The sequence below is a fragment of the Hippopotamus amphibius genome, chromosome 9, assembly GCF_030028045.1.
Source record: "Hippopotamus amphibius kiboko isolate mHipAmp2 chromosome 9, mHipAmp2.hap2, whole genome shotgun sequence".
Taxonomy (NCBI): Eukaryota; Metazoa; Chordata; class Mammalia; order Artiodactyla; family Hippopotamidae; genus Hippopotamus; species Hippopotamus amphibius.
Window position 1 is genome coordinate 113,216,687 of NC_080194.1, and position 9,695 is coordinate 113,226,381.

The following is a 9,695-nucleotide window of genomic DNA, read 5'->3' on the forward strand; positions in this document are numbered from 1 at the left end:
AAGTGGGGATAGGGGGACACAGTTCAGTCCATAACAGGGGAAAATTGGGAAATAATATGTAGAACCATGAGGAGCAGGGAAAGAAAATGGAGTTGGAGCAATAGGCAGGGTCCAGATCGAGCAAGACCTTATAGGTCATAGTAAGGGGACTTGCTTTAAAGGTTCAGAGAGATCAGTTCATAAATGCTAAAGCTAGCGTATATATATATGGTATATTGTATACATAACTGATTAACTTCAAAGCCCATGTCATCCGAAACCACTCTGAGTCCTGATAACACAGTATAACTGTGTATTTCATCTTACTATGAAAAAAAACAGAGTTCAGAGAGAGCAAATGACTTGCCCAAGGTCACACAGTAAGTGGTAGAGCTGAGGTTTGGGAAGTTCTTTCTGACTCCAAAGCCAAGCTCCTTTTACACGTTCTGCAGCCTGCCAGCCTTTGTCCCCCTCTAACTTCAATCACTCACTCTTTCATGCATTCATTCATCTAGTATATTATTTATTGGCACCTTCTTTGTGCCAGGCCCCGTGCAAGACACCGGGGATGTGGAAATTAGGAAGACATGGTCCCTACTCTCAGAAAGCTCAGCCGGAAGTAGAAGAGACAGCCAGATAAGCAAAGGTGGGCATTGGAGGGGCCTGTGAAAGGTGCTGGGGAGTCCAGAGGACGGAAAATGACTCTGCCTGGGCTGGGTGGGGAAGATCTCATAGAGGAGAAAGAAGAGCCCTTTGAATCAGACCCTTGAAGGATAAAGAGGAGCTCACCTGGTGAAGAAGAAGGAAAAGTTCAACATACACAGAGTCAAGGATGTGGGTACTCACCAAGGGTGAGTGAAAGATGGGGTGATGAGGTCAGATGGGGGAGGCTTTGGCTGCCAGGTCAGGACTCAGACTTGATTCTGAGATCACTGGGAAGCCTGTGAAAGGTTTTGAGCAGGGGAGTGCCATGACCGGGATTTTGAAGTACAGTCTCTCTGGCAGTGGTGTCCAGAAACCTGAAGTCCTTTTAAGAATCCAGTGTGTGAGCTGGTTAGGAAAATTGATGGCCCCCCCATCTTCAATCTTTGTTATGGCTTTTGGTCCACTCAGACCCTTGGAACTCTGTCAAAGCTTTCATCTCACTTGCTAGAGAGACCAACCCACTTCCTTCCTCTCTGCTTACACCCTACCGCTCACCAGGGTGATGGGGCTACAGTGGGGCTTAGAATAAAGGTGTGCAGAGAACAGAGGAGCTGACGCGTCCCCCCAGGGTGATGGGCAAAGGTATCCAAGAAATGAGGACCACAGCTGTTCTTGGTTTTGGCTTTCCCCACCTCTCTGGGCCCGTTTGAGCATCGCAGCTTCTTATGTTGCCCGCCCCCTTGTTTGCTGCCCTCAACTTCCTGCCCCACCAGAGGAAGTGCGGAGCGGCAGCAGGTGCAGCAACAGCTATCGGGGCCATGGTGAGTCCTTACGCATCTCTGTCCCCAGTCCTTAACCCCCAGGGTAGCCAGGCCCAGGTCAACCCACAATAGGCTGACTTCTCCTAGCCTCTGAGATCAGGTTATCGTGGGGGCCCGGCCTGCCGCGCCCACCAGCCTCATATCCTCTGCCCCTGCCAACAGGACAAGGAGTATGTGGGTTTCGCCGCCCTCCCCAACCAGCTGCACCGCAAGTCCGTCAAGAAGGGGTTTGACTTCACACTCATGGTGGCAGGTCTGGGGGTTTTGGAGAGGGGCCTGGCAAAGGGTCCTCAAGAGACCGTGGCTGTCCCCTCCCCTGACCAGTTGGGCCTGTCCTGTCCACAGGGGAGTCGGGCCTGGGAAAATCTACCCTCATCAACAGCCTGTTTCTCACCAACCTCTATGAGGATCGGCAAGTCCCGGAGGCCAGTGGTAAGAACCCCCCTCCCCACCATGCTCTCCAGGAACTCTGACCCCCTCCTCCCATGTCCCCAGGCTGCATTCTCTCCCTTTCCATCTGGGTCTCCCATGACGTTCTAGGGGACTCAGGCAGCTCACTGCTTTTCTCCGAGGCTCAGTCTCCTCCCCTGAAAAATGGGTAGAGGCAACTGTGAGTCTGAGAAAGGAAATTAGTCCTGCCTCGGACCCCTACCCAGCTCCCTGACCTCTCCCCATCCTCATAGCTCGCTTGACACAAACGCTGACCATCGAGCGCCGGGGCGTGGAGATCGAGGAGGGCGGTATTAAGGTGAAGCTGACCCTGGTGGACACACCTGGCTTTGGGGACTCAGTGGACTGTTCAGACTGGTGAGGAATGGGGGAGGGCCCGGGGCTCAGCTTCCCAATGTGGCTACTCTGTGGAGACTGAGGGGTCAGATTCAGGGCTGCTCTGCCTTGCCTTACCTCCCACCCCGCCAAAGGTAGGGCCTGTTTCTTGTGGCCCAAAGTGCCCTGTGCTTCCCGACATCGCACCTGCTGGTTTCCTCTGATGTCTTTGGTTGGAGCCAGCCCCACAGTCTCGGCTAGGCTTGCCCCCTTCCCTGAGTCGTGGTCCCTGATCTCTGACTGCCTGCTGTCTCCCCACACCCCAGCTGGCTGCCGGTGGTGCGCTTCATTGAGGAGCAATTTGAGCAGTATCTTCGGGATGAGAGTGGCCTGAACCGGAAGAACATCCAGGATACCCGTGTCCACTGCTGCCTCTACTTCATCTCACCCTTTGGCCGGGGGTCCGAGGGACACCCTGGGGGGCTGGAACATTTAGGGAGAGCCAGGGTGGGTGGTGTCTCTGTGCCCTGAAACTGAGCTCTGACCAATCTCTGCATGCAGGCTCCGGCCCCTAGATGTGGCCTTCCTCCGGGCAGTGCATGAGAAGGTCAATATCATCCCAGTCATTGGCAAAGCAGATGCCCTGATGCCTAAGGAAACACAGGCCCTCAAGCAGAAGGTGTGTGTGGTGGCCTCTGACCTTTGGCCTCACGTGAAGCCAAAAGTCATGACCAAAGCCAAACTCAGCTTTGACTTCTTTGATCTTGGGGTAGCCTTCTTGGAACGTGATGTGTCCGGCTAGACTGTGGAAGAACGTTTCTGAGGAAGGTGGGTTACAAGCTGCCTGAGGAAGCCATGTCTCTGGAGGCTCAGAATAGAATCCCTGAGCGTGATGCTTGGCTAAGACCTGTCTGAGGGCAGGGTGTAGACATAAGGACTCATGTTATCCCTGTGGCCCCAGGATGCTGACCACCTCCCCCTAACCCCCGGTGTCTTCAGAGCCCTCGCCCACTGTTTTCTGCTTATGTCTCTCTCTCCTGGTCTTTTGTGTCTGCTCATTTTCAAAACTTCAAAGGCATCAATCTTCCCATTAGGGCAACTGTCTCAGTCTTTCACCATCTACATCTGTCTCTCGTTTGAGATTTTGTTTTCAGTCAGCCTGTATGTCCATCTCTCACCATCTCTGACTTTCACATCTTCCTCTCTGTCTCTCCCACCCGCATCTGTATCTATATCTCACTGTCTCTGGTCATGCAATGTCTGTAGCTCACAACCTCAGTGTTTCTCACCGTCTCTACATCTGTCTCCTCCAAGATTCGGGAACAGTTGAAGGAGGAGGAGATCAATATCTACCAGTTCCCTGATTGTGACTCTGATGAGGATGAAGACTTCAAGAGGCAGGATGCAGAGATGAAGGTGCGGAGGCAAAGGAGGAAGGGGCAGAGAAGCCAGGGGAGGCAGATGTGCAGGTGGGAGCTGAGAAAGAGGTTTCTGCCCCAAGGGGGCCAACGGTGATCACTGACTCCTGCCCTCTAGGAAAGCATCCCTTTCGCTGTCGTTGGTTCATGCGAAGTAGTGAGGGACGGTGGGAGACCGGTGAGGGGACGCCGCTACTCCTGGGGCACCGTGGAGGGTGAGTAAGGCAGGGCATGCGTTCTGAGGCCAGCAGGGAGCCCAGGCCTCCTCCGAGTCAACCACACCCAACATCCGAAGTTGGGGTGAGTTCTGGCCTCCCGGGGAGGGGGTCCTAGGAGCCAAAAGAGGAGTCCTTGGACAGCAGATGGGACCCAAGCTCCCTGACTCACGCCGGTCCTCCCACCAGTGGAGAACCCACATCACTGCGATTTCCTGAACCTGCGAAGGATGCTCGTGCAGACACACCTGCAAGACCTGAAGGAGGTGACTCATGACCTGCTCTACGAAGGCTACCGGGCACGCTGCCTACAGAGCCTGGCCCGGCCTGGGGCGCGTGATCGAGCCAGCCGTAGGTGAGAGGCAGAGCTGACTCCTGGGTGCTTCCAAGGCTCAGCAGGCACCATCCATGACCCTTGCCTTTACCTTCTAGACTTCTCTCGCAGAGCCTTTCTTTCCCCTCCCACTTTGCTTAAGGCCCTACTTTGAAGGACATGGCCCCGCCTGCTGGACCCCAACCAAACCCCAGGACCTGCCTCGCGGCCACGCCCCACAACCACGGTTCTCGATTTTGATTCCTGTCCCTTTACTCCATCCCCTAGTAAGCTCTCCCGCCAGAGCGCCACAGAGATCCCGCTGCCCATGCTGCCCCTGGCCGACACGGAGAAGTTGATCCGCGAGAAAGACGAAGAGGTGAGCAAGCACCTCGCTTTCGCCCAGATCAAATCCCCACATCCTCTTCGAATTCCCTCTCTGGTCTTGCCCGGTCCCAGCGCCTGCAATCTTGCCCCGCACAGCTGCGCCGCATGCAAGAGATGCTGGAGAAGATGCAGGCCCAGATGCAGCAGAGCCAGGCTCAGGGCGAGCAGTCGGACGCTCTCTGAGGCCCCCGCCCGGGCCCTACTTTAACTTGCCTCCGCCTTCAGTTCGTCTCTTGTCCAATCCTCGAGCCCCAGGCTGCCCGGCGCCTAATCCTGGCGCCCAGCCTGTAAGGCCCGCCCTTCAAGGATGTTCGCGGGCTAGCAGTTTCTCCCAGTCCTGGAGTGTGTAGCCCCGCCCCGACCCCGCCTTGGCTCCGATCCAATCCTCCCTGGCCCACCGCAGGAGCCCGATCTTCCCTCCCAGCCCCTAACTCTCCCACCCCCTCCTCACTTCACCCAAACTGTGACTTCAATAAAAACTGAGTTTCCCCGAGGCCACGCAAGTCTTCTCTTTCCCAGCCGGAATAAATGGTGGGCGTGGCGGGTGGAACCGCTCCACCCAGGCCTCCGGGCCACTATTTATTCATTCATTTGCTGGGCGCTCTTTTCGTGCTTTCAGCCCAGCCTCGGATCTGAGTCCCGCTCGCACAAACGCACCGAAGACGCCGCGGATAAGAAACGAGACCAGTTCAATTTATTAGGAGGCGGGGTTGGGGGGGTCGGACTGGCAGGAAGGCGTTGGCCAGCAGAGGTCTAAGAGGGTCCCCTACTCCTGGTCCTTGGCGTCGCCGTGCGTGATGACGTAGCAGATGTTCTTGTAGTCTACGTTGCCGCCCACGTCGGGGGGGAAGGCGGCCCACATGTTCTTGATCTGGAAAAAAGACGCAGGGGTATCTCCAAGCGGTTCCGTACGTCCCACCTCCCCCATCCATGCTCTTCTCCCAGGCCCCTCCCCCACTCACCTCTTCCTGGGAGAAGCGGTCACACTGCGTGGTAAGCAGCTCCTCCAGGCTGGAGAGAGATGACATACGGCGAGATTGGGCTTTGGGATTCCTTTCCACTCCCTCCCACCTCATCCCCGTTGCCATTCCCAGTCTCGCCTTGAAAACCGGGGTCACTCTGGAGTCTTCATTGGTCTCCCAAACACTCTGGCCTCTTCCCTTTTGCCCTTCCCTCTGTGTGCTGTGAAAATGTAATCCCCTGGCCCATTTCCACAGTCCTAATTTTTCCCTTAGCCCTGGTAGTGCCTAACTCTTGGTAGGAATTTAAGGCGGCTTTCCGTGTGGGAGCAGCTGGAGGGGGTCACTCACAAATGCTTCTTGATGGTGCCCTTCCCCTCAGGGTCCAGGACCTTGAAGGCTCCAGTGATCACATCTTCAGGGTCGGCACCTGGGGGGGTCAGAGGGTACATGAAGCTGAAGGATTGCTAAAGGGTCAGTCCCTGAAAGGTGTGGGGAGAGGCAGCTGGGGGTTTGGACCCGGAACACTTCTTCATTCACCTTTGAGCTTCTCCCCAAACATGGTCAGGAAGACAGTGAAGTTGATGGGCCCGCTGGCCTCCTTCATCATGGCATCTAGCTCCTCATTCTTCACATTAAGACGCCCTGGAACAGGGTGGGGGAAGCATGGACTGGAGTGGGGTCGAGGGGCCAGGCAATAATGCTTCCCATAAATTCACATCATCCCACCCAGTTTTTATCTGGGTCAGCTGAGGCCCAGGGTGGACCTGGCAGGGCTGGAACCCAAGGCTGCTGAATTCCCAGGACTCTGCAGCCTTGAATGTTTACAGATGGAGTAGGCTCACCCATGGCTGCGAAGGTGTCCCGCAGGTCTTCCTTGTCGATAATGCCATCACGGTTCTGGTCAATTACTGTGAAAGCCTGTGGAGGGCAGGGGCAGGGAGAGATTAGGTCCCCCATGGCCAGGCTTCAGCATCCTTACCCTAGGCAGATCAGATTCTGAGATTCTGGCTCCTGGCCAGCCGTCCTCTTACACTCCAAGCAGGGAGGAGAGCAAGGAATTCTAAACCCTTCCCCTCCCCCCAAAACAGGTGTACATTCCACGGAAGGGGTGGGGGGAGGGGCAGCAAGGGGTGCCTTTGGTCAGCCTTCTGTCTCTCTTCTCCCTGCACTTACCTCCTTGAACTCTTGGATCTGGGTCTGATCGAACATGGAGAAGACACTGGAGCTTCCCTCTGCCGCTGCCCTTCTCCTGGCCTTCTTGGGTGCCTGAGGGGTGAGGGTTGGGCAGAGGAGTTCATGGACCAATCCCTCCTCCTCTCTGGACACAATAGATTAGATTCAGGATTCTTTGAGTCCATTTTTCCAAAGCAACTCTTCTGGCTCTAGGCTGCCCCTTCCTTATGACCTCTTTGCTGAGGGGACTTGCTTCAGCTGTATCCCCAAATTCCTATCTGTAGCCCTCAAGTCCCCATGCTTCCATCCTACCCAACAATATACCTCCCCTTCTCAGTGCCCTGACTCTGTCTCCTCTGAGTCCTAGACTAGCTGTGTGACCCGGATCACTCACTCACCAGAACCTCTACTTTCTCATTTATAAAATGGGAGTGGGAGTACTTGCCTGGCTCGTCCCAGGGGGTTTTAGGAAGATGGAATGCAGGACCGCATGGAACATGCTTTGAGAGGGACTGGGCTTCTGTGAGTGGAGTGTCTGGACAGATTATCCTTGGTTGGGTCCTTTAGGGCATCATTCTATATACTCCCCATTAGTGATACCAAGAAAGGGATGATTCATCTTTTTTCCTCTGGCCAGACTGGGAATCAGCTACTTTCTTTCAAAGGGTGAGGCTGCCCTGAGGTCTGAGGGATCTGGACAGGGGCTGGGGGATTCTCACTCACCATATCTTAGGTCTCCTGAGGGCAAGGCAGTGGCTCTGGCTGGAAAGGAGCAGAGAGTCAGCCTGGGGCGGTCCCTCTGGAGTTATATAGTCCTGTCCCAGGGAGCCCTTAACATACCAGGGTAACCTTAGCCCTGTGGGTGCCCACCCCAGATACCGAAATAGCCCAGCTCAGGGCTTCTCCTTTCTTGGAGGGCCGGCAGCAGCTGGAGCCCAGGGAGGGAGGGAGGAGGGAGGGAGTCTTGGGATGCATGTCTCACTAGGACCTGGGCAGGAAGGGATGTTCTTTCTCCCCAAAGGAGGCTAGACTGTGCCAGAGTTCAGAGAGGGCCCAGGCTGAGACACTAGGAAAGAGACGAAGCAGACTCCGGTACCCCTGCATGGGGTGGGCCCTGATTTAAACCCAGTAAATTTATTGAGCACCTACAGTGTGCCAGGCACTGGTCCATGCTTTGTGGGTGCACTTTGACAAACACAGTCCCCCCATGGTGGAGTTCACAGTCAAGAGTATGTATATGTGGGGGTAGTGACAGAGGTTATGGCGGGAGAGAGCTGTCTGGGGAAGCTGAAGGATCAGGAAGTCTTCTACCTCCCCTTCAGAAAGAGGGGGGATTTTGTGAAGAAAGATGTGGGGCATGGAATCACTAGGTATGAAGAGACTAGACAGCCTGGAGCAGACAGCCTGCTCTGTGACCTTGAGCTTTGTGCTCCAACTCCCTGCACCTTGGTTTCCCCCTCTATAAAATGGGGACATAGTTCCCATCCCACAGAACTTGTGGATGTCACAACTGTTTGGAAACAGTCAGCTATAATCATTATAATTTTTTTTTTCTTGGCCGTGCCACATGGCTTGTGCGATCTTAGCTCCCCAACCAGGGATCAAACCCGGGCCATTGGCAGTGAAAGCCCAAAGTCCTAACCACTGGACTGCCAGGGAATTCCCATAATCATTATAATTAATATTCAGGCCCTGTCTTGGTAGAACTTACAGTCTAGCTGCAAAAACAGGGTAAGTGCGGAAAATGACACACCAGCAGGTCAGGAGTACAGAAGTAGAGGGCATAGCAGCCCTATTAGGAGTATGGGAATGACCTTACGAAACCCAGTAGAAGTGAGTCAAGTGAAACTGGAGGAACAGGCATGCTAAGCGGAGGGCACAGATGGGCAAAGTAACAGAAAAGTGAAAGATCAGAAGTGTTCAGCTCTCCAGAATTGGGACAGGACTTGAGCAGAGGATACAAGGGGCTGAACACCAGACACTGGAGGGTCTTCAATGCCAGGCTGAGGGCTGAGATGTTGGGAGCCTTGGAAAGGTTTGAAACAGGAGAAGGACATGGTCTAGTGTGAGTAGAGTCACTTTTTTGGATACTGGTATGAAAGTTGGAAGTCAGAGGAGGGCAGTCAAAGACACCAAGAGGGAAGCTAATTGGTCACCTCCTCCTCAGTGGCTGGGATGGCCAATGGCTTCTGTCTCCAACCTGGGCAACAACTGTCTTGGCTGACTATGTAACTTTGAGGTACCCTCTCCCGCCCTCAGTGGAGGTCTGTGGAAGTAGTGGCTGAGGAAGCCCCAGGAGGCCCAAGGTTGGCAAGGACACCCGTGTCACCTCCTCCTCCTTCTCCCTCTAGGACCTGATGTCCTGAGGAAGTTGCCTCCTTCCCTCCCCCTCCTCCAGCCTCATGCCAATGCCTCTAAGACATTTTCTTTTCTGGGCACTGGGGTCCAGCCACCTGTTGTCTCTAAGAAGAGAGAAGGAGCCACCCTAAACTTAGCAGCTGCCCTTGGCCTCCTGCACTGGCTCCTCCCCGCTTCAGTCGACAGCTGCCTCACCATATACGGTCACCACGGGGGTCCAGGCCCAGGGAGGAGCCCACTTATTACAGGGTTCTGGGAGGGGAGGAGAACTCCAAAGAGAGGGAAGGGTGGAGTACTTAGGAAGCTTGGGCCAAATGGGAAGTGGGGAAGTTGAGGAGGAGGAGGAGATCAGGAGCGGCATAGCTCAGACACTGGAGTTCACAGGATCTGAGTCTGAGCTGGGAGTAAGGAGCCTCAGAGAACTCAGAAACCAAGTAACTGGGAAGCTGGGAGCTAGGTCTGACTGAAATTTCAGGATGGTGGACTTTGTATGGAAATTGGAGCCCTCCTGGGGCCAAATCCTAAATCCTGGACCTTAGAAGGATGGGGCCAGAGAGAGGAGGGGCTGGTAAAGTCAGGGCTTTGTGTTTGTGGTCTAGGGTAGCCTGGGGGCTCGGGAGATTGGGGTCTGGTTTCTTAGCAGAGACTGAGGAGCACAG

General features: G+C 54.8%; 2 protein-coding genes across 3 annotated transcripts; one reads left to right on the forward strand and one right to left on the reverse strand.

The window, feature by feature from the left end:
- The first annotated feature begins 1,230 nt into the window (after positions 1–1,230).
- Positions 1,231–5,037, forward strand: SEPTIN1 (septin 1). Of its 2 annotated transcripts, XM_057750182.1 has the most exons (11): positions 1,231–1,445; positions 1,608–1,698; positions 1,791–1,877; positions 2,129–2,252; positions 2,537–2,671; positions 2,772–2,889; positions 3,525–3,626; positions 3,747–3,843; positions 4,033–4,198; positions 4,445–4,535; positions 4,640–5,037. In XM_057750182.1, exons 1-11 carry the CDS (start codon positions 1,350–1,352, stop codon positions 4,724–4,726), a joined length of 1,194 nt encoding a protein of 397 aa, XP_057606165.1. In that variant the 5' UTR covers positions 1,231–1,349; the 3' UTR covers positions 4,727–5,037. The 2 variants fall into 2 exon arrangements, with proteins under 2 accessions (XP_057606165.1, XP_057606163.1); XM_057750180.1 differs by having other exon boundaries at positions 4,445–5,037.
- A 178-nt stretch (positions 5,038–5,215) lies between these two features.
- Positions 5,216–7,499, reverse strand: MYL11 (myosin light chain 11). The gene is made up of 7 exons (XM_057749277.1): positions 7,402–7,499; positions 6,679–6,771; positions 6,348–6,423; positions 6,043–6,147; positions 5,854–5,932; positions 5,506–5,554; positions 5,216–5,414 (listed from the first exon to the last, which is right to left on the reverse strand). Exons 1-7 carry the CDS (start codon positions 7,402–7,404, stop codon positions 5,310–5,312), a joined length of 510 nt encoding a protein of 169 aa, XP_057605260.1. The 5' UTR covers positions 7,405–7,499; the 3' UTR covers positions 5,216–5,309.
- Between the last annotated feature and the right edge of the window lie 2,196 nt (positions 7,500–9,695).

Coding starts and splice junctions, on each gene's coding strand:
- MYL11 (XM_057749277.1), bottom strand. Junction 6,424..6,678: donor AGATCCAAGAGTTCAAGGAG/GTAAGTGCAGGG, acceptor TGCCCTCCACAG/GCTTTCACAGTAATTGACCA. Junction 5,415..5,505: donor ACCGCTTCTCCCAGGAAGAG/GTGAGTGGGGGA, acceptor TCTTTTTTCCAG/ATCAAGAACATGTGGGCCGC.
- SEPTIN1 (XM_057750180.1), top strand. CDS start 1,350: ATGTTGCCCGCCCCCTTGTTTGCTGCCCTCAACTTCCTGCCCCACCAG. Junction 1,699..1,790: donor CTTCACACTCATGGTGGCAG/GTCTGGGGGTTT, acceptor TCCTGTCCACAG/GGGAGTCGGGCCTGGGAAAA. Junction 3,844..4,032: donor CTCCTGGGGCACCGTGGAGG/GTGAGTAAGGCA, acceptor TCCTCCCACCAG/TGGAGAACCCACATCACTGC.